This window comes from Schistocerca piceifrons, chromosome 1 (assembly GCF_021461385.2).
Source record: "Schistocerca piceifrons isolate TAMUIC-IGC-003096 chromosome 1, iqSchPice1.1, whole genome shotgun sequence".
NCBI lineage: Eukaryota > Metazoa > Arthropoda > Insecta > Orthoptera > Acrididae > Schistocerca > Schistocerca piceifrons.
This window is the reverse complement of record NC_060138.1, coordinates 709,302,397-709,326,718: the sequence shown is the minus strand read 5'-3', so window position 1 is coordinate 709,326,718 and position 24,322 is coordinate 709,302,397. Positions and strand designations below refer to the sequence as shown.

The window sequence follows — 24,322 nt, the reverse complement described above, 5'->3', positions numbered from 1 at the left end:
TAATGGCTACGAAGAACTGTATCAGTTCTATTTAACCACAAATTACAGCGGAACTGCTGCAGAACTCCTAAAACACCTCGATAAAGCTCGTAAAGAGTGCTGGGAACGAAAAACAGGAGGTTTGGATTTTAAGAGGTCAAGCAGAGAGGTGTGGAACCTCTTGAGAAAACTGGGAGGAAGTCGACCACCCACCGGAGAAGATCCTGAAGTAACACCAAACCAAATTGCAAACAGAATAAGGTCTCTCTCCAAAGCACCCCCACAGGAGCCACACTCAAGAATGGTTAATAAAAAGCTTATTAACCTGAAGCAGAAGGCACCCAACAAATCAGAGTACTCCAGAGACTTCACCGAAGATGAGATCACTGCAGCAATCAAAGAAATGAAAAAAGGCAAAGCTCTAGGATTTGATGGGATATACCCAGAGTTCCTCATCAATTGTGGAAACAGGACTTGTAGTTTGCTTGCAAGTTTCTTTGCTAATATTATGCTATCAGGGAACATGCCAAAAGCCTTCAAAAAACAAAAATCATAGCAATACTGAAGCTGGGTAATCCAGTGAAAAAAACTGCTAGCTATCGCCCAATCGCCCTCCTGAGCTGCTCCTACAAGCTTTTGGAAAGTCATTCTCAACCAAATCGCTCCAAAGACCCATGAAGTTATAACAGGCAGGATTCAGACCAAAGAGAAGCTGTGCAGACCAAGTCCTCAGCTTAACTACACGTGTAGAAGCTGGATTCCAACGTCACCTTAAGCTGTCAGGACTCTTGTACAAACTCGCCAGTATCGTACACTGCCAAATCACAATCAGGCTCATAAACAACATGCTATGTGAGAGATGCTACCAAGTAGTCTTTGGCAACCAACTAGGCAGACAGAAGAAACTTAATAATGGTCTTCCTCAAGGCTCAGTTTCGGTGCCAATCCTGTTCAGCTTGTATACATCTGACCCCCTTGAAACAGAATCAAGGAAATAGATCTATGCAGACGATGTGGCCTTGGCCACCCAGCTGATGAGGAGATCCTATGCACAGATCAGCACAATAGACAAATACTTCATAAAGTGGAGACTGATACCAAATTCAATGAAGACTGAAGTCAGCTGCTTTCACCTTAACAACAGAATGGCCAATGCGAAGTTGAATGTCACCTTTAATGGTCAGGTTCTTCACCACCAAGACTCTCCAAAATATCTAGGAGTGACGCTTGATAGAACCCTCTCTTACAGGAAGCACATAGAAAACACCACAGCAAAGCTGAGATCACGCAATAACATCATACAGAATCTGAGAGCTACAACACTGCGATACGCTGCCCTAGGGCTGGTCTATTCTGTTGCCAAATACTGTGCCCCAGTGTGCCTCAATAGCACACGTGTGAGAAAACTTGACCTGGAGCTAAACGCAGCAATGAGGACAATAACAGCTGCATCAAATCTAGTCCTCTATACTGGTTACCGCCTCTAAGCAGCATTGCGCTACCAGATCTCTGAAGACAGAATGCCCTCCAAGGAATACCAAAAATTACTTAAAATCCCCAAGCTTCCAATGCACTCTGACGTTCCTGCACTCCAAATGAACTGATTAAAATCTAGGCAGCCATCTGTCCTACTGGCAGAATCGCTACAGGCAGCTACTTTCGGTATCAACAAAAAGTGGACAGAAATGTGGAACATTATTGCCCATGAGGAACATCAGACTGTCCAAAGACCCAACACAAGACCAGCCGGTATGGAGCTAACGCGATGTGCCTGGAAAACAATTAATCGGATCCGCACACTAGCTAGTCACTCTGTATATGTAATGCCATACGCTAAATAAATAAATAAATAAATAAATAAATGGATGATAGTTTTGTGGATCATTTCTACTACCCTTCTTTTAGACAGGCGTGAACTGTGCCTTTTTCCAAGAACTGGGCATGGTTTTTCATTTGAGGGATCTGTGATTGACTGTAGTTAAGAGAGGCTAACCCAGCTGCACATTCAGCATAGAATCTGACAGAGATTCCATCGGGGCCTGGACTTTTGTTCAGTTTTAATGATTTCAGCTGTTTCTCGACACCACTAACACTAATGCTTATTTCTTTCATCTTTCCGGTGGTATGAGGATTAAATTGGGGCAATTCTCCTTGGTTTTACTTTGTGAAGGAACGTTTGAAAATGGAGTTAAGCACTTCAGCTTTTGTTTTACCACTCTCAATTTTAGTTCCTGTCTCATTGGCTAGGGACTGTACCTTAACTTTGGTGCTGCTGACAGCTTTTACATACAACCAGAATTTCTCAGGGTTCTGTGGCCAAACATGTTACATTCAGCAGCTCTCTATCTATAGCCCATGCTTTATTTTTCACCTATCATGAAGTAATCTCTGTTTCTTTAGAAGATTCTTTACAGTTACTGTATACCATGGAGGTTCCCTTCTTTTATGAACTACTCTTCTGGTTACATATCTATCCAGTGCATGGTCAACTATGCTTTTAAACTTGAGGCAGAGGCCCTTTACATGCTCCTGCCTTGTATTAAAAGTTTCAAGTTCCACATTGAGATATGATACTACTGATTTTTTTATCTGGTTTACTGAGCGCACATATCTTTCTGCTTGGTTTAGTTGTCCTTCGTTCCGTAGTAATCATTGTTGCCACATCCGCATCGTGGTCACTGATACCACTTTCAATGTGGGCATACTCAAAGAGGTCAAGTCTATTTGTTGCCATCAAATGCAATATATTTCCATCATGAGTTCTCGGAAGTTTTCTAAGAAGGTATTTAGTAATGTTTCACAGGATGTCTTATCATGCCCACCATTAACAAAACTGTAATTTTCCCAGTTAACTGTTGGATGATTAAAGTGCCCACCGATGATTACAGTGTGATCGGGGAACATATGTACAAGTGAACTGTGGTTTCCCCTCAAGTTCTCAGTTACATCAGGAGATGAGTCTGGTGGGTAATAGAAGGATCCAATTATTTTATGCCCAACCCTGATACTGAGTCTTGCCCAAACAGTCTCACATACAGCTTCAGTTTCTATCTTGGTGGATTTGAGTTTCTTGCCTACTGCAACAAATGATATGCTGGCAGTTGTTAGGGCAGAATACATGATGGTAACTTGGATGTATTAAGGTTTGTTTACTTTTATTGTTACCATTTATTATCTGCCATAACAACTGTGATTATAGCTTACTAATTTTGTTTATTATATCCTCTGTCAAATTTCTGATAGCTTAGAGGAATTGTTTAAAGGCATATATTTTTAATCTTATCTTGCAGCTGCTTGAAAGTTAATGCGTAATATTCTAGTTAGGAATTTTTTCTGTATTTGTTGCATATTGGCCTATATTACTTTCTATTTGTAATTTTTTTTTGTGCAGTATATTCAGACAGATCCACCAACAAATAAAGGCCTAGCAGCCCTTGTTATTCAGCTTATCCAATTCCAGGAGGACAATCTTGGCAAAAATGTCAGCAAACCTCCACTTACTAGACTTCCAGTAAGTAAACTAAAAAATATATATTTTGTACATGTATGACTTGTCATTTTCAGAGTTCATTTTATTAAATAACCAATTTCATTTCACAGATGCGATGTTTCTTGGATTTCAAGCCTGGAGGAGCACTATGTCACATCTTGGCCACAGTTTACAAATTCAAAAGTGACCAAGGTTGGAGACGATTTGATTTTCAGGTATTTTTTCTTGGTTCATATGTTCTAGAACTTGTAGCGCAAATGTATTAATTTTGGATGGAAGAGTCTTGCTATTGTAATTGTGTCAAGTTATGAGTTAAAACACCAATAACCATTTGGCTCAACCTAAAGAAGAAGATGAAAATTATTCTAGGAATATTAGTGTGCAAGATGTGAATCAATATTGTGAGAATAAGTGAATTGTTTATGTGTGTGTAACACTGTTAAGGGCTTAAGGTATGGTACAAAGTGTGAAATTTATAAACAGTGTACAAAGATTTTGTGTCTATAGTTGGTAGCTTGATTCCATGTGTTTTGACATGCTCCAGATGACTGCAGGTGTGGTTCTTTTGAGTAAAAGTGATGTAAATTTCAAATCCTGACCCTTAAAAATACCAGGTTATGCTCAGTTTTTGTTGACATCATTGGTGTTGGGATACTGATCACTTTCAGCATGAGGAGGAGTGCAAATGAAAGGTGTCCTCTTGTTTCTCTTGCACTTCCAAATCAGTTTTTTGTCGTCCTCTATCTCTTAAGTAGACAGCACACTGTAAATTGAGGAACAATGTTAGAATGGTGTAAGGAGTGAAAATATTTTGGGTAATTACAAAATGCACAATTACGCCCTTGCTTGGCTCTGTAAAAGATCCCTTAGGACTAAGAACACTTGGCGTGTATGATATCATTTATGAATGTGGCCACCCAACTCAGTTACAAAGGCAAATTAGCTATAGCCAAGCATAGCACCTGCAAGGTGCACTCATTCAATTTCGAAAACACAAAAGTGCTATTTTGCAGCAGGGGTTTGTGGGAAGCAATAGAGTACATGAACATCTTGTGGACAGAGACGGTGGCTTCCATCTTGTCTCCATTTGTGATGATGTGTTTCAAAAATTTCCCAGAAGTATTCCCTGATTCAAATGCCAGCAATGGATAGATGGCCCTTGGGTTTGGCATGTGGCTACTCCCCCACCATCTCTACCTGCACAACCTGGGGCTTTCCTTCTGAGTGCATGTGATTTGCCCACCTGGTGCGGTTCTGGAATGCGAATGGTGTGATCTGAAAAAGATAAATAGTAGCATCTGTTATAAGTCAAACACTTCACCAGAAGATGTCAAGTAAGAAACTTGTAGAAACATTACCCCAAAATGAAGATATTACTCATCTGACTTTGTGAGAAAGACTTGTCAGCACGATTGGGTGAAAGCCAGCATTCCCATGTAAAATGAGCAAATCACTTACAGTTCAAGTAAGTAGGGAGCAGTGGCTAAGGACTAGTCACTGTCTGATACCTACCAATATTAACTATGAACTTGCTTTTGATATTTATTTGCTGTAAACCTTTCTTTGCCTGTAACTTCTAGTACTAAATAATTTTGTATTTTTATCTGTCCACATATCTTTAATATCCTTTTCTAACAACATCATATTTTAAATGCCACCAATTTATCCTACTCATTTTTCCACATGACTCATAATTTCCATTCACAAAATGGCGTGATTCATGTATACAGTTTTGGAAAATAACTCCTCAGTATTGTGCCAATGTTTGATGATGAGAGTAAAACATTTTTACAGGAGAAAGCATTCTTCTTCAGATGGCTTTCTTGCTATGTTCACGATATGTCATTTTACTAAATACTGTGCTGTATCAGACTCATTTCATTTTTTTCTGTTATTTCAACTGTGTTTTTAACATGATGATTTCACCCTCAAGCTTATCACATTCACCCCGAAATTTGGCCTTGAGCTACTGTGACACTTGCACTAACTCCACTCTGTTCAGAAAACTTGACTGTGAGGCCATAAATGTGCAACTGTGCCCCAAGGACATCTTTATGCCCTTCTGTCTCTCCACCTGAAAAACTTAGCCGTCATCCCCCAATAATGGGTGAGGTGTTGAACTCAATAGGATGGTGAGACATTAGTATCATGCACTACAGATCTTGGCAAATGATTTTCTTGTAAAAGTATTACATTGTGATCCTGTATTGTAATGTGACAGAGTGATATTGTTGTCCCTTTCATTATTAACAACTACTGTGATTCCTGTAATTAATTTTTATTTGTGTAATTTGCATTACTTACGAAAAATGTTTTTAGCAAAATTTTTCATATCCTTGGGCACTTTATTACACAATTTTATTCCCCGATAGAAAATGCTGTTTTGAATTTTTTTTTTTTTTTTTTAAATGGATGTCCAAAGTGGGTCTTGTTCCATGGATGTGTGTAGAAATATTACTGAAAGCTAAGTCATGTTTTCACTGGTATGCACAAAAAATGGCAGATGTACTCATTTCGTACATTAAGGATACTCAGCTTTTTAAACAATATTATGAGAAGGAAAGTTGCCACTCACCATATAGCAGAGATGCTGAGTCGCAGATAGGCACAACAAAAAGGTTCGCACAATTGTGAGAGTCTTTTTGTTGTGCCTATCTGCCACTCAGCATCTCACTATATGGTGATTGGCAACTTTCCTTCTCATAATATTGTTACATTCCATCCTTGATTTTCCATTGTCAAATTTTTAAACAAATTATTACAATAAGCCCAACTACTGCTACTACTAGTAGTAGTAGTAGTAGTAGTAGTAGTTGTTGTTGTTGTTGTTATATTCTGGCCCTTTTTTTTTGCAGTACAAAAACTGTCCATGCGTTCTGTCTTCAATCCTTAGAAAAGAATCCCATAGCTACTAATTGAGCCTACATAGGAATAGTATGTCTCCACAAGGTAGTGGCTGCTATAAAGTGATGATAGTATCCTAAGTGCAGAACATGCTGATGACATTCTTTTTGCTGGTATCTTTGTGTGTTCATTCCATGTTCCATGTTAACTGACAATCAATATTCATCCCTTAAAAACTTTTTGTTTTTACTACATATTGGCCAATGGTAAACATCTTCAATCATCTTATAAAGTCTGTAAAGTCATTGATATATATTAAGAACAGAATTGGATACAGAACATTACCCAGAGGAACATCCATGTTTATATGTTTCTTCTCTGGCACTTGTTTTATTAAAAAAAAATCAGCAGCAGATGTGTGAAATATCTGTAATATTTGCACCCCATTTTTATGATGAGACTGTAACTACCAGTTTGCTGCTCTCCTTACACTTAGTGTTTCTAGCTTGTTTAGCCATATTTTATGGTCAACTATCTCAAAAGCTTTGGACGAGTCTACAAGTATGTCTGTAACACAGTCATCCTTGTCAAGAGCTTCAAGTACCACTTTTGTGAACTCTGTAATGGCCATGCCTACCACTTTGGAAACTGCACTGTATTTCATTAAAAGGTGGAATGTTTCCCTCTATTATATTCATTAAAAGGTTGTATTTATTCATTTTTTTGTCTTTCACAATTGATTCACTTATTTTTGAAGATGTGGACATTAGTGAAAACCTGTAGTTTTCAGTTCTCTCCACGTTTTCTTTCTTAGTAATGCCACAACTCATGCATGCTTCAGATACTGTGGAAAAATATCTGAACTAAAAGACTCATGTATTGGGCCTACATTTGTTAATGGGGCTTGTGTGCTGACTATGCATGCCTTTGGAACAGAGACTGGAACCTCGTCTATGCCTGCTGACTTCTTATTTTTGAATTTCTGTATTGTCTTTATGATTTCACTTTCCTTTGTGGGAAACAGCGTTACGATTCCTGCTGTGTAAGTCAATGTGGGTGCTACAGGAGTTCCTTGAATATTTTCTTGCAACTTCTCTCCGGCCACTGTGGCCAAGCGGTTCTAGGTGCTTCAGTCCAGAAGCGCTGTGCTGCTACGGTCACAGGTTCGAATCCTGCCTTGGGCATGGATGTGTGTGATGTCCTTGGGTTAGTTAGGGGACTGATGACCTCAGATGTTAAGTCCCGTAGTGCTTAGAGCCATTTGAACCATTTTGCAACTTCTCTGCAATACCAGAGAAATAGTCATTTACAGATTTTCTTTTATTTACCACCATCTGTGTTTTGTATGTTGTTATACTTTGTGTACCTTTGCCAGTTTCCTGTTTTATGACATACAATTCTAATTTGCTTTTGTTTTCTGCATTATACATTATTTTATCGTTGAATGTTTTTTCCGCAAGCAGTACCCTCCCAGAATATTTTTTATACCTGTGACAGTAGTTGAGGAGGTATGTATTAGTGTAGTGCTTTTGTAAAGAACTGAGAAACTTAAGTGTTTGAGAGAATTTTCTTATAGCCACAGTTCTCCATCTATTTTCCTTGGCTGCTGCTGTTGAAGTGACTACTTTTGGGAGTGTCTTCTCAAAAATTAATGCAAACAGTTTGCAGATTTTAGAGAACTTAGTATTTATATTGTTTTTTCGTACCCCTTTCATTCCAAATTTTATTTTGCAATGACCAAGAAAAAAGTACATATCTTATATTCTGATAAGGTCCTTTTGCAGGCTTGTAGTTCTGTGGCTTTTCACTAAGTGTGTTTTTAGCTTTATTATGTGTCAGTAATGACCAAAAAAACCAAAGTCTCTTATTTATACTTTACAATTTTCCCTGTCAATATTTCTAAGTAGGTGGTCTAAGTCTGATTCTGATCTTAATGATACCTTAGTAGCAATGTTTACCAAGCCAAAAACATTTAGAATATTTAGAGCATTATTACTAATTTCACCCTCAACACCTGTGTTAATATTCATGTCTCCACATACGAGTTTTGGGCTCTTTGCAGGACTTCAGTTAATTTGTCGAAAAGACTGTCCACATTACCACTTGGGGAACAGTACAGATTTTAAAATTTTGTGATTTGTTCAGACTCAAGCCTGAACTTCCCATATTCTCTTTTAGCTGAGTGATCAATCAGCCACATGTATCCTTGAAGTATTCTACTTACTTCCCCAATAATTTATGAAAAGTTTGAAGAATTGACATAATCAGAATCCCCTACAGTACACATAAGTGCAAATTTTTGTGGAATTTTTTGTATATGTTGTAGCAGAAACTTCTAAAGTTTGACCATGTTACAGTAATTACATTTATCTCTCACTGTTTTAGTGCGAGCACTAAAGACCTAAGTATCAAGCACCCAAAAACTCTTTTGATCATCATATTTGTGTGATTGAAAGAAAGAACAGAAATGTGTACATGATTCTACATTGCTTAGAAGTTGTCTAAATATTGTGGTCATGTGTTTAGAAGAAAATATTTGATTGAGCAGAGAATAAGCGCATCAGCCCCGACTATTAAAATAGCCTTGGGGATCTACCTGTTGTATTAAATGGACAGATTTTCCCAACTACAGATCTTTCATTATCCTCTTTTAGTGTATCCATATGCGAGAGATGGGGTGCCAATATTGCTCACCATTCAAAGGCAGATAATAAGTATGAGGATGACACCTCCCATTTAGAAGCCATGAAACAAAATATTTTGATACTACATAACAATTAGAGGAAAACAGAATTGGTGTGTGTGTGTGTGTGTGTGTGTGTGTGTGTGTGTGTGTGTGTGTGTGTGTGTGTGGTGTTCAGTCAAGAGAAACAATCAAATATTTATGTAATGTTCTTAATATTAATTGATTTTCTATTTCAGTCTCCATCTCGTATGGACAGGAATGTCGAAATGTTCATGAATGTGGAGAAAGTGCTGATACAGAACAAATGCTTGACAATGCCAATTGTTTATGTCAGATCAGATGTTGATAAAGCTCTCCAGGGAAAAATTAAAGACATTATAAAAAGACACCAGGGATCAATCACAGGTCAGGAGTCATAAAGATTTTTGTCAATCAATCTTCTGTATAAAAAGAGAACGTAGTCTGCTGTAAGGATAATATGTTTGCAACCTCTAATTGCAAACTTGTAATCTTCACAGTGCAAGATAAATAGATAACAGGAAGCTGTGTATGATATTGTATTGTAATTTCTGATAGTTGTTTACAAAAATAAAGCCTGTAAAACCCACATTCATTTATATCACTTTTTTCAGTGGAAAGGTTGTTAAAACAAGAGCACTGTGGGTGAAATATAAAAAATTCATTAGCATTAGGTCAAAATTGGCCAGTAAAAGTTGTATTTATATAAATATTCCACAGTTCACTCAACATGCATCTGTTCAGATTTAGAAAATTTTTATCGATTTCAGAACGTTGTAAAATATAATGTCTCTCTAACATCACACGTATGGTGAACATCGCATTGCCACCATATGTGAAACAAGGCTTGACATATGACATTGATACACAAATTATGAATCCCCTCCCAAATACCACAAAAACAATGAACCTTGCCATGCGGAGTGGTTTGTAGGCTTTAATGATACGGGTTACACAGATTGCTGTACCAAATGTGCAACTACATTGGAGGGGTAACTGTTGAGAGGCCAGACTAACATGTGGTTCCTGGTGTGGGCTGAGCAATCTTTTCAGTAGCTGTAGGAGCAAAATAGCTGAATGACTGACAGATTTTGTCTTGTAATATTAACTAGCTTGGCCTAGTTATGCTGGAATTGTGAATGGCAGAAAGTGAGGGACAATTACACCCATAATATTTCTTGTGGATATGCAGCTTTACTGTTTAGTTCAATGGTGATGGCATCCTCTCAAGTAATGTATTCCACAGGTAAAGGAGTCCATTATTTGGATCTCTATGGGGGAACTATTTAGAAGGAGGTTCTCACTGGGAAAAACAACACTGGTGACAGGACACTAAAAGATGTAAGTTGAAACCAGACATCTGGAACAGATGAAATACGTAGATTATTGGGAGAGCCAGCCATGACAAAACTGTTTCATATTGTATGCAAGAAATATGAGAGAGGTGAAATGTCCATGGGCTTCAAGAAGTATTTAATAATCTCAGTGCCAAAGAATACTGGTAAAAACAGTTGCGGATATTGCCAAACCATCCACTTAATAAGCCATGGCTGCAGAATACTGATATGAATCATTTCCAGAAGAATGGAAAAATTGATAGAAATCGACTTTGGGGAAGCTGTGTGAGTTGTGGAGCAATTTATGAACACACTAGAAGAAAAGAAAACCCATGTTTATAGGATTTATGGATTTAGATGAAATTTTTGGCTTCATTGGCCGGAATATATGCTTCAGAATTCTGAAGGTGCCAGACATAAAATCTAGGGAGGGAGGTTATGCGTGGCTTGCACAGAAACCAGATTGTGATGACATTGAAGTGTATGAAAGAGAAGCAATAGCTGAGAAGGGAGTAAGACAGATCTATAATTGTTCCCCAATATTAGTCAGTCTGTTTGTTCAGCAGACAGTAAAAGTAACCAATGAGGAATCTTGGGTGGAGGATAAAAGTAAAGGGGGAAGAAATAAAATCTTACAGGTTTCCTGTAGCATTTTAATTCTGTTAGATACGGCAAAGGACGTGGAAGTTCATTTGCATGGAATGTATAATGTTTCAAAAAGAGGTTATTAGACATCATCAAAAGTAAAACAAGAGCAGTGCCATGCTGAGGAATTTAAATTAAGAAATGAGACACGAAAATTAAAAGAGGATGATACATAGTTCAGGTAAGAATATAATAGAAACTTTTGGACTGTGGTGCTACAGAGGAAAGCAGAAGATTAAATAACTAATGAAGAATTCCTGAATAAAACTGAAGAGAAAAGAATTTTTCAGGGCACAATTTGAGTAAGAGAAGGGATTGGATGATAGGGCACATCTTGAGACGTCTAGGATTTGTCTGCTGGATAATGTAGGGAAGAGTGGGGAGATAAAAATTATGCCGGGAGACCTAGGCTTGACTATAGTAAGCACATGAGTGCATGAAGCAAGAAATGTAAGATTCATGTTTTCTAGTGAATAAATAATTAGTACTGATTTTATGTTGATTTAAGCAATTAAATTTCTGTTGTAAATTGGGACAAGAAAAAAGTATTATGTTCTGTGGACCTCTTTTTGTGCCAATTGTGATATTTTTTTGGCCAATTTCAGTGCTCTTTTTTGCCAGTTTAAATGTTACTTTCTTCCACTTGTGATATTATTGTGAATTTTTGGTGGTATCTTCTCACAGCTTACTTTTGAAGTAGTATATGTTATTTATTTTGTGTCATTATTTTATTGTTGTACTTTGATAGGTGTATTTTGATTTTGAATACATCAATTAATTTATTTGTATTGCTATCAACATGACGTTAATTTACGTTATTAATGTTAATCCTATTAAATATAATCAGTTATAGAAAGGTAACTCTACAGTCATACACTTGACAATTTTTCAAAACTTCAGAATTCTCTTCCGAGATATCATGTCGTCACCATATCATTCTATTGTGAAAGCAGATATCCAGTGTCTATATTTTGCAGTGAAGACAAACTGCCTTCATCACAACATCAATAAGCTGATAGAAGAAAGCCAAACAGGTGCCATGTTATGATTTACATGTTTTACATATTTGGTGATTTTTGTATTTATAATTGCATACTATGCAAATATACATTCTGATTGATGGTTTGCATCATTTTTGTTGATATGCTTCACAAAACATGTCACAAAATGTGACATTAGTGACTTAAAACTGGTCATTGAAAGCAGGGTATTTTTGTTTAATATTGTATCTAGAGCCATAATTGTTTATGCAGGAAATGAACTGTTATTTTAAGATTACATGCAACCCCCAGTCGCCTTAAGAAAAAAGTCAAAAACCACTTTCAACATTCAGTAAATATCAGTTAGCAATATTAGTAAACTGCTTTACGATGTTTTTATACATGTGCAGGGAAGATGCCAATTTTTGCAATAACTCGTAAAAAAAAAAACAGCTTATCTTACACAGTACCATTAAAAACTACTGATTTCACATTATTTTTAGCATTATCATCTATGTGAAATTTTGTTGTTCCTAATTAAAAGTTGTACTAAGAAATTATTGCACTTCTATGCGATGTTAATACTGCAGACAATTTTGTACTCTTTCCAGTAACATGTTGCACCCCTCCTCCCTCTTACCCCCCCCCCCCTCTCTCTCTCCTCCCTCTCTCTCCCTCTCCCTCTTCCTCTTCTTCTCCCTCTCTCCCTCCCCCTTCTCCTCCACATTCTGATGCTGGTTTCCTAAATGACTTCACTCATTTTGTTACCATGGTGCTCTAAAATCCTGAAGTGTATGTTGTATATTGTGTTACTAGCCTAACCAAATATAATATTTTTAGCGGAGAAACATATTGCTTTGAAGTACATGATTGTGTAGAATGAATGTTCCTTTTTCAAAATTTGTTTAGTTATAGTGTGCCTTGAAACAAAACTGTGGTGTCTTTCAAATGTCTTATGTAATGTGTCAGATAATGAAGAAGAAGCAACGCACATAATCTATCCCCCATGCGATCCATTGGAAGAAGAGTATGCACGCCCTGTTATGAAACGTGACCGATCAGTATTACTTCATTGGTACTACTTTCCTGATAGCCATGATACATGGACTAATTTGGAATTGCCTGTTGATCCACCGGATTCACCAGCACCTCATGCTGGACCATGGAGGGTAAGCTTGTGTTAACCTTTCATACCACAAACAGACAGTGGAAGCAAAGATAAAAAAAGTGACAGATAGTGTAAATATCTTTTGTGACTAGTGTACCATATCAACATATTAAATTAGTTTTGTTGTAGCTGGTAATGCTAATAGCACACAAGATACAAAATTAGTCATCCCATATGACATCATGGTAATACCATATAAAACCATATATAGCCCCGATAACAACCTTAATTCGATTAAGAAGAGAGCCTACAAATTTCTTCATGGTTTGTTATAATTAGCTGAAGCCACTCTTTGACGACTGGATCCCATACACCTACCTAATTGCTCTAATATTGATTGCTGAGTTTCATTAGTTTTTCCAAATAGTCCCAGAGATGTTCTAAGGGATTAAGATTGTGTGATCTAGTAGTACAGTTGATGTGCATGAGGTGGTATAGGTGTTTGTCAAACATGGAATGTATTTGTGGTGCCCTGTGAACAAGGTTGATGTCATCTTGAAAGATGATGGTGTCTACAGCCTACTCATCAGGAAAATGTAGAAGATAGGGCAACAATTGGTCACTGAGAAGATTGAAATTAGTATCCTGGTTTATGTTCATGTTAGCCTGAATGAGGAGGCCCAACTCATGCTACATAACTCCTCTAAAACTTTGCAAAATCACTTCGAATGTAAACTACTGGGTTGTCAGTGAACTTGACATCTTTTATAATGTGAAAAGGGGGCAAAACCCTGACCAGCCAGACCTCATTATATGCCTCCATTTAGCTAGTGTCCAATTTCTGTTATTTGGTCCATTGAAATGCAGCTTTGTGTGCCACTGTGAGTGGTGGTCTTTTGACAAGTATAACTCCAGATGTCCAATGCATAATGTTCAGTTTGAAACTGGTTGGGATGGACCTGCATTCACCGAGAGCAGCTGTTCCAGTTGGTTTTAAAACCAGTTGTCATTCCTTGTCTCCAACCCCTCTTGGTTAGGATCTTTTCATTGCCATTTTTCTTACTTATATTACATGTATGTGAATGGTACACCATTCCTTGTAGACAGATTGGATGGTCTGTGTTGATAATGAAAAAGTTGAGTGTTTTCATTCATGGTGTAGTTACTGCCACATCCAAACACGGTAGCTCCTTTGTGCCATTCTATGATGTCTCCATGTCGACAACCACACCGTGCTAATTCTATACAGTTAATTGGCAGATAACTTCACTGCTTCACTGCTGTGACTTACATCAGCATCATGTGACCCACTGGTACGACATTTACAGTCTCTAAAATGCCTTTTCGGAACAGAAATGGTAACTTCTTTTCTCACGGTGAGAATGTATTTCCTATGAATAGGCAAGTTAATCCTGCATAAGCTCCTTTCTTCACATCATCTTTCTCCTCAGTGGCAGTCCTCTTTGCTCATTTCCCTACCACATCACTTCACATTCTATAACTGCTTCTCATCATTTTCCTTTCTGTCTCAGAAGTGTAAAAGTAATTGCAGTTGTGTGCCGATCTTACTATCTGGTATAAAGATGTTCGTAGCTTTTAGTAGTGAGAGTTGTGTTGCTTGTCATATGAAATACCTTTCTCCACTGCAGTCATATAAAAATTTAGTTGAGTGAGATTCACTTCACTTGATTGATGCTATTTTTATTTGTTTATGTGTTTTTGTTACTTTTTGTTATTGTCATTGTGTATTTTTAAAGGTGGTGGCAACGTGGGTGTCCGATCTTGAACAGTACAATGAATGGATGACTGAAGAAGATTATGAAGTTGATGAAAATGGCCGGAAGAAAGTACACAAGGTACAGTGTGGTTGTTGAACCAAATACTTGGCAAAAAATTAATAAGTAAGACAGTAGGATAAGTAACTGTTATTCATATGGGGTAGCTGTACCATACTAACATAAAAACTAAAGACTGAATAACAATAGAATGAAAGAGGATGGCTTGCTATTCACCACATAGAGGCGGTGTTGAGCAGCAGACAGGTACATTGAAAGAAGATTCTTAGATATTATAAGCTATTGGACAGAGTCCTTCCGATGTAGAATCACATGTGCGCGCACGCGCGTTCACACACACACCCCCCCCCTCCACCACACACACACACACACACACACACACACACACACACACACACACACACAGAAACTCTTCAATACCAAGGCCTGGGCTTAACACAGCTTTAACAATCAAATTTATTATTGTTAAAACTTGAGTTAATATTTGTGATGGTACTGGTTTTGAATTCAGTAGGTTGTGGAATGAGTCATGACCTAAGGCTGTATTGCAATATGTCAAGTGTCACAGTTCATCATCTGCTCAAAAAAGAGAGAAAAGAGGGAAGTTTGCACCACCTGCATATATGTGCATGTGTGTGGACTTAGATTAACCCTTTGTTTCCTGACGTAAGAAAAAATTTACTTTTTAACATTTTCTATGCAGAATTTATGCTGTTGTGGCCTCAAATGACGGTAGGAGTTTTTGTAAAATTTTCTTTTCTTTTTCGCAACATTTTTCTCTCCTGGTACTCAGAAGTACCGTCAGACTCCATGGACAGAATCACAACATGCGCAGAAAAATGCTCCAATTTTTATAACTTGTACTTTATTCCACATAAATATTAAATATTTTTACATTAGAAAATTAATTAACAGAAATATGATATTTCTGAATTTTTTTTTTTTTTAATTTCGCGTAGATTTATTCTAGAGCAACTTCACAATACATAGTAACTTATCTATACATTTTTGACAATATATACATATCACATATTTAGTGATACCTCATGAAATTGTAGGAAACAGTTCTTTTTCTCACTGCAGCACAAATATACTTTACATGTACTACATTGTGAATGTGGTCTCGACTGAATTTTATTTTTCGCACACATTTCACATCGTCCTCTTTTACAACTGAACACTACAAAATTGCTTCCTCGGTTGCCAAGACGTACATCCTTCGGAACAGAAAAGTTATCCTTCCTTCTCCTTGGGAGAGTTATTTCATCTTTACCAGAGTTTCTCTTTTTGAGATTTGGCACTTGCTGTTCATTCATTAGCCCTAGTGCCACAGCACGCCTGAATTCCAGCAGTGGCAGTGCCCCATGCAGATAACTGAAAATGACGTAAGCATTGACAAAAGCGATTTCTATTGCTCCCCAGAAGAGACGGTGCCACCATTTCCTTGATCGCTTGTCAAGACCATAAGTTGAACGTAATCTGTCTGCATGATCCACACCGCCCATGTTTTTATTGTAATCACATACAATAACTGGACATGGTATAGTCATACTAGTTCCATCTTTCTGTTTTCTTGTCACTACGCTCTGTTCAATGCCATGGAAGATTGACGCAAAATACACTACTTTATTTTCCTTCCATTGAAATACTGTTAGGTCTAAAGATGACTCTCTGTGATTTGATTTAGACATTTTTCTTTAGGTAAATTCCCTGGCAAACCTTTCCTGTTTGTTCTAATTGTTCCACAGGCAAATGTATTTAGGGATTTCTGTGTGAGAAAAAGTGGACAGAACAACTAGTGAGAGGTAACGCGTTGTTGCTACAATAAAGTGTTCGCACAACCTGACGGTACTAATAAGTCCGCCTTATATTTTCCACTTTATCTCATTCACTTGTAACGTAATGCTTCAAACTGTTATAAAAAAACAAAGAAGGTAAGTACGTACAATGGAAAACTCAACGGAAGTTTCAATAAATTGCGAATATATTCAGGCAACACCATGGAAACAAGCACATACAATCTTCTGTTTTCACAGCAGCACGCGAAAAACAATTTCAAGCTCTGACCGCCAGAGAGGTCTATGTATTGCACAATAACATCTATGAAACAGTAGAGCAGAGTTACTGTTACCTACCGACAAGCTCTCAGATCACGAAACTGCACCACGAGAAAATAATGAGAGTCAAAACTTACTGGTACTTTTAAGTACCGTCAGGCAACAAAGGGTTAAAGGAAACAGGGAATGAAAGAATAAGCCTTAAAGAAACTTTATTGTGAAATAAGAGCAAAGCAATAACAAAAACAAAAGCAGTCAGTTCAGAAGTGTACAGCTGTAAAAACATTTCTATTTGAAATTTGACTGATACGTTAATCAGAACTGTCCCATTCTATGACAGCAGCCCTGTTGAGGTTAGCCTGTGTATGAGGATGGTTCCAAAAGTAACACATTGAAATTTTCAGCTGATCTTGAGCGTACTCATGTCAGCCGATACCAAGCCCACCGCAGTAGTTGATTCCTGCCTCTTGGACGAAGAGTTTTATGAGATTGGTGCAGTGTACTGGTTCATTATTACCTTGAAAAACAAACCCATTGCTGACATTTTGGCTGTAGAGTTGGACAAGAAGTTAGAGGATCTTGTCCCGATCCTGCTTAGCTCTCGAGACTTGTCAGACACCCCTGCATAATACTGACCTCTCTCTGCAGAACTCATGGGATTTCAGGTATAGGATGCACCGTCGTGCCTGGCTGCCTACACATTCTTCTATAACTATAATCAGTTGTCAGACAAATCCTGCACTTGTCAGTGAAGAGAACATGACACTGTTGATACTGGTTCCATTCCACCAGTTCCCTTCTTCACTTTCATTGCCTAGAGGCCAAGCTGATCAGATAAAGACAGTAGCATACTGTTTGGCTCAACACAGCTTTTCCAGTTGCCTCTAGAAAGGTAGCAGCAGTGTATGTATGTGCCATAATTTGTAGATAGCGGTCAGCTGCTGGTGGTGTTCACCATGTACAAGACATATCTTCAATATTTATGGTCTGCGGGTAGTGCTGGAGTGTTCAAATGGTGTCGCTGTGATATACGTCAGTTCAATACTTCCCACTCAAAGAACTAATCTTTCCATTGAGTGACAATGTGTTCACGGTCCAAACTTGAAATAACCCTTCTTGACCTGTTGACAGACTGAAGACATGTAAACAAGCATTCGAGATTAAGCCATGTAAACAAGCATTTGAGATTGAAGACATGGTGCGCTCTACTGAATTGTCCTGAGAATACTTTATTTTACGGAGTATAAGACGCTGCAGACTATATGGTGCACCTTAATTTTTTAATGACTTTTCTTTAAAAAAAAATATTTTTACCATTTTTATTATTAGATTGCAATGTCAGACCTAAAAAAATTCTTAGTGTATAAAACTGAACTGACCTTTAAAATCCCGAAAATCGTCATCTTTCCTCTTAGTGTATGGGACAGGTTTTCCCATGCACCCTCCCACCACCACCTACTCCAGTCCTGTAACCCGGAAAGTGTACACGATCAAAGGCAGAGCCACGTGTGAAAGCACCCACGTGATTTACCAACTGACCTGCCTACACTGTGAAGCTTTCTATGTGGGAATGACCAGCAACAAACTATCCATTCGCATGAATGGACACAGGCAGACAGTGTTTGTTGGTAATGAGGATCACCCTGTGGCTAAACATGCCTTGGTGCACGGCCAGCACATCTTGGCACAGTGTTACACCGTCCGGGTTATCTGGATACTTCCCACTAACACCAACCTGTCAGAACTCTGGAGATGGGAACTTGCCCTTCAGTATATCCTCTCTTCTCGTTATCCGCCAGGCCTCAACCTCCGCTAATTTCAAGTTGCCGCCACTCATACCTCACCTGTCTTTCAACAACACCTTTGCCTCTTTACGTCCGCCTCGACTGACATCTCTGCCCAAACTCTTTGCCTAATGTCTGCTTGTGTATGTGTATGTGCGCGCATACCTGTCCATTTTTCCCCTAAGGTAAGTCTTTCCGCTCCCGGGATTGGAATGACTCCTTACCCTCTCCCTTAAAACCCACATCCTTCCCTCTTTCCCTCTCCTTCCCTCTTTCCTGATGAAGCAGCTGTTTGTTGCGAAAGCTTGAATTTTGTGTGTATGTTTGTGTTTGTTTGTGTGTCTATCGACCTGCCAGCGCTTTTGTTTGGTAAGTCTCATCATCTTTGTTTTTAGATATATTTTTCCCACGTGGAATGTTTCCCTCTATTATATAAGTATTTTGTGTGGTGTTCGAATACATGTTAGTCTGCATCTCTTGCACTGTAGTAGTCTTTTTTTTAGGTGTACTGTGCCTCCTCAGTAATATCACAAACCACACACACACACACACACACACACACACACACACACACACACACACACACACACACACACAAACTAAATTCACATTGTTTGTTTGTGTAACATCACAAAGAATACATATGTAAACACTGCACTTCACAACGAGAATAAATTCTCAAAACACATTTTGCTCTGCATGCAAAAAATACGTAACCAGTGCTGTGTTTAAACTGAAAACATTTGAGCAACACAAAGTGAATGGCGGTGTCTACGAGCGCTTCAAGTGGCCAAATACCGAAATGCACTAAATATGGTTCGACAAAGGTGTCATAATAATGACAACAGTCACGAAACTCCTTCACATAAAACTTCCACGCTGATAGGCCGTGGTCGAAGTATAAAACTGTCTCCTGACGTTTTGTCTCTCGCAGTCGGAGACGAAACGTCAGGAGACAGTTTTATACTTCGACCACGGCCTATCAGCCCGGAAGTTTTATGTGAAGACAATACCGGCCGTGAAAGCTTACATTGTATGATCAGTCACGGAACTGCGTTTATGCAGTAAAGACAGTTTGGAAATGGTTGTGACATCTTTATTCGAACAAACCTAGTTACTCCCATCAGCCACCACGCCAAGTGGCAGCAGTGGGAAATACAGCACAAATTGTTCCAACTTTTACACATTTACCAGTTCAAATTAGCTGAGTAGACTGCCCTGGTATCAAAAAACTCGACCACGTTATATTTGTAAACACTACTGGATGGCCAACATCCTGCCAGCGTCATTTTTTTCTTCACAAACATTTTTTCATAATGCGTAAATCATGAGAAAATTATTAATATGTTGATGCAAAATCAGATGCAAATTAGCATTGTGGACATAGGAAATTTGATGGGAATGATAAAAAATGTCATAAACGGTGGGAAAACATTAATTCTGGGAACATAAAAGCAGCATTGTACTGTATTTGAATCATTTTTGTATTACTTCCAATGCCATTTTGATGTCATTTTTTTACTAGCTTGCCAATTGTGGATGGTTCTTTCTGTTGATGAAGGGCCAAAATGCCACTTAGCTGCACTGTTTCCATGTTTTTCTGCATATGCTAATACTTTCATTTTATAGCACAAATCATTTGAATACCTTTTATTTTTTCCGTTCTGAAACTAGCTACTAAAATATATATTGTACTGTTACCGATAACGCAAATCTCTTTCAATTCAAGTTCACTGGCACCATAAACCCCAATGACACATCATAGTTAGACAGTATTCTGGGTTTTTGATGCCATGATGTGAGGAAGACAGTGTTAGCAGATTTGTGAATCCCTGCAACTCATGTTCGTTGTTGACAGTTGAATCCAGTGTCGCCATATTGAGATAGGTTTTCTGTGGCATTGAATATATGGCCATTTTTAAGATTGACGGGAATTTTAAATCAGACACTGGACTTTTTTATATTAATTAAAGTGACAATTTAAAGAGCATAAAACTAATTCATACCTCAAATGATTAAATTATAAAAAATTCATGGAACTTGTTTTTCTAAACAAAGAATACTGACTACATAATGCACAAAAAGGCTCAGAGGTAAATCGAGCAAGAAATGGCCATAACTTGGATGCACAGCACTTCATATGTGATTAACTGCCAGTGATAATTTTTTTCTTCACTTCCTTTTTTGTTTAATTACTTCAGGTTGTGAGGTAATGCCACCAGGACATATTACAAAGTCTGTGTTGTTCTTTGATCTTCCTGCCTGAGTTATCCCCTGAAAGAATCCCCCATCAATATTTTCCTTGTGCCTGGTGTTCTGTTCAAAACAACCTTCAACTAATTTAGCAATGGGTTATTTGTCATCCATGGCTTTTCTTGGCATCTAAAGGTAAGCCCCGAAGGCAGTTTTTCTCTTGGTATGGTTTCTCTGCAAGGAAATACATATGGGAGGAGCTTCCTTCCATCTACTAGTACCCCCAGCATTAATGTCATTCCTTCTTTTTATTGCCAGGTCTCTTACAACATTGGTTCGTAACCTGGGGGTAATTGTACCTAGGGATAACATGAAATTCACTGAGGTATAAAAACAAAAGGGTTTAATTGTGTTTGGTCACAAAATCTAATTATTTTTTGAAATTCGTTACTATTACTATTATTTCTAAGTCTGTCATACTGATTACACATTACCAGTCATTACACTCTTTTTCCTAATATGAGCATTAATGCATGAAACAATGTGGTGCATGTTACTGCTTATGAAATGAATGTACCTCACAGTCCACCCATCACGCATGTACTTTGTGCCAAGCACATATGACAGTAAAACTGAAGAGTGTATGTGTGTATGTCTGGGATCTCTGCCCAAACCTGTGGATCGATTTCAACCAAATTTGGCACAGAAACAGCAGGCCTCACAAGTATCAGTGGTGTGTGGTCTATAACCTCAAAGTTCAGTAGGAGAGGAGATACTTGTTGAGCAAAATTGTGTTTTTTCCAACCCCTGGTGTATCGGTTGCCCTGTGCAATGGGCTAGTTGTGTGGGAACAGTATCAGTCTGTTTCAGTGACCAGCTTTCCATGGCAGCCTGTACATCAGGGATAAATAAATGATTTTCAAGCCCCTGTTGTGTAGCCTTCCCTGCGTGACAGACGTCATTCGTATTCAGTTTGCAACAATGAATGAAATAATTAGAGCACAACACAACAGTCACCATGTAATGCCTGGTGGTAGAGGCCAGATACGAGGGTTGGAGCTTAAATAGTGGCAACTATTCATTCACAACTGATACAAAAGAGTTAAATGTTCGCACCTGTTACTGTCCTTCAAAGTAGCCACCAGCGTTGTGTAGAACCTGTTGCCAGCAATGTGGAATGCATATCAAAAGAAATGGGTGTCTGATCAATGTTGCCCTAGCAAATAATCATGCTGTTTTCTTAGGTTGACTGTATGATGTTGATACATAAATTTTTTTTTTTTTTGGTCAAATGCTATGGGAGGTTGCTGAGCCAGTGTTGCAGTGCGTCCTAATGTAAGCTCCCCTCTCTTTATCGTTCTCATGCACCAGCCAGTTCAATAATTTCTTGAGTAATTGGTAAGTCTTCATTACTTTTCTCTTGCATGTAGTGGGGAATCTACTGCTCCAATTCATGAAACCATCCCCGCACCGGTCACTGAAAGTTTCGTATGTAGAACTGGCATTCTTTAATTTATTCTTCATGTGATGCCACGTACAAACATTTTCTTTTGCGACAAAATTTTCGTACTGCTGCACAGTTGTGTGTGACATCTCCTTCAAAAGTCACCGTTAACTTGAAATTGGTGTTTTATTGTCTGTGTGAACCACAAACTCATTGATCCGTGTTTCTCAGCAGTCACTGCTGTAGTTTGCAACCATTTTCATTTGCTTGAAATTACAGTAATTGAAGCTGCTACAATCTGAATGATTATAATATGTTGACCTCTCTGGCACGTTTCAGCTGAATCAGTAGAAATTATACCACATTGAGTTAATACTGTTGGAAAAAGCCACATAGTGGGATGTACATAACATACGTTGACTCACTTGTGACATCCACAAAAAAATAAAACTTGTTGATGGAAAGACAAGTGTATAACTTCTCCCCTGAGAATCAGAATGTACAGTGTTATAAACCTTTTATTGCAGTTGAATATTTTTCATAGCCCCGAGTATGATATTTGGATATTGTGCTCTTCAAGAAAATGCCTTATTACAAGCATTTTTTTCCCCATTTTGTGACAAATTCATTGAATAAAATGTTGTTGGTGATCTTGTGACAAATTCATTGAATAAAATGTTGTTGGTGATCTTGTTGGATTAAAAATCGAGTGCCACACGTTCACTGAAAAAATTCCAAATCATAAATGCAGCTCTTGCTTCATTCTTCTTTCATTATGACCAGAAAATGGAAATACCAGAGATTGTGCCATTCTGATTTCATTGGTTCCTGGCTTAATGGTTACTTGGCCAGTGCTGGGCATGAAAACCGAAGACCCCGTTTTTTAATAACAACTTGAAAGAAAATTTCTGAGAGTCATATAAGTGTACCCCATTGCACACCACATGGCATAAATGAAAATCTTTGTTTTGTCTGAATGACTCTTTCTTTGGTTAGTGAACTTCGAATTATGAATTAAATAATAAAACAACAAAAACAATCAATTTTTGACAAAATAATATGATTGGATAGATAAAAAAAATCTACTCACCAAGCAGCAACAGAATGCACACATAAAAGGAGGTTGTAATTAGGCAAGCTTTTGGAGCCAGTGGCTCCATCTTCAGGCAGAAGGGTTGAAGGGGAAGGAAGAGGGTTGAAGGAAAAGGACTGGAGAGTTCTAGAAAAAGGGGTAGATTTCGGGAAAGTCACCCAGAACCATGAGTCACAGGAGATTTACCAGACAAGATAAGAAAGAAAGACTGTCTTTCCTTCTCATCCCATTTGGTAAGTCTCCCCTGAGCTGTGGTTCAGGGTGACTACCCCTTTTCCTAAACCTCTCTGGTCTTTTTCCTTCACTCCTCTTCCTTCTCCTTCAACTCTTCTGCCTGGAGAAGGAGCTACTGGCTCCGAAAACTTGCCTGATTATAACCTTCTTTTATGTGTGTTCTGCCGCCGCTAGGTGAGTAGATTTTTTAATCTATCCAATTAAATTATTTTATCAAGAATTAAATAAAAATGTGGATATCTTTATGCAGTAGGGATGACTCTTTCAGCTGTATTTGTAGGTATTATTTTATTTGTGATTGATTTTGTTGAAACGGTACACCAACCCTTCCATGACACCAGGTGATCATGTGGACACTGGGTAATCATCATTGTACATCTCAAAGCAGGCATTAAAAATCAATGTTCGTTGTGCTGAAGATGGTGTGCTCTAACATCGAAGTCAGCGGCAAATAAAATAAGATGTACATATGCAGCTGAAGGTGGTGTAAAAGATATTGTAACAGCTGTCACCCCATGACCTGTAACAGTGGATGTGTGGAGATTTAATGTGAATGTTATGATTTTTGAAATGTCATCAGAATTTAATCTGTATATGTTTGAATTGTTTATAAGTGTTATACCATAAGCCTGGT

At 38.0% G+C, this 24,322-nt stretch overlaps 1 protein-coding gene across 2 annotated transcripts in view; it reads left to right on the top strand.

Annotated features, from left to right (window-relative positions):
- LOC124710820 (SWI/SNF complex subunit SMARCC2) overlaps nucleotides 1–24,322 on the top strand; it is an 86,620-nt gene that overhangs the window by 16,013 nt on the left and 46,285 nt on the right. For both annotated transcript variants that reach the window (XM_047240957.1, XM_047240956.1), the window contains exons 2-6: nucleotides 3,371–3,490; nucleotides 3,580–3,684; nucleotides 9,236–9,404; nucleotides 12,949–13,148; nucleotides 14,845–14,943. In XM_047240957.1, coding sequence (XP_047096913.1) covers nucleotides 3,371–3,490; nucleotides 3,580–3,684; nucleotides 9,236–9,404; nucleotides 12,949–13,148; nucleotides 14,845–14,943 — 693 coding nt within the window. The remainder of the gene's footprint in view (nucleotides 1–3,370; nucleotides 3,491–3,579; nucleotides 3,685–9,235; nucleotides 9,405–12,948; nucleotides 13,149–14,844; nucleotides 14,944–24,322) is intronic.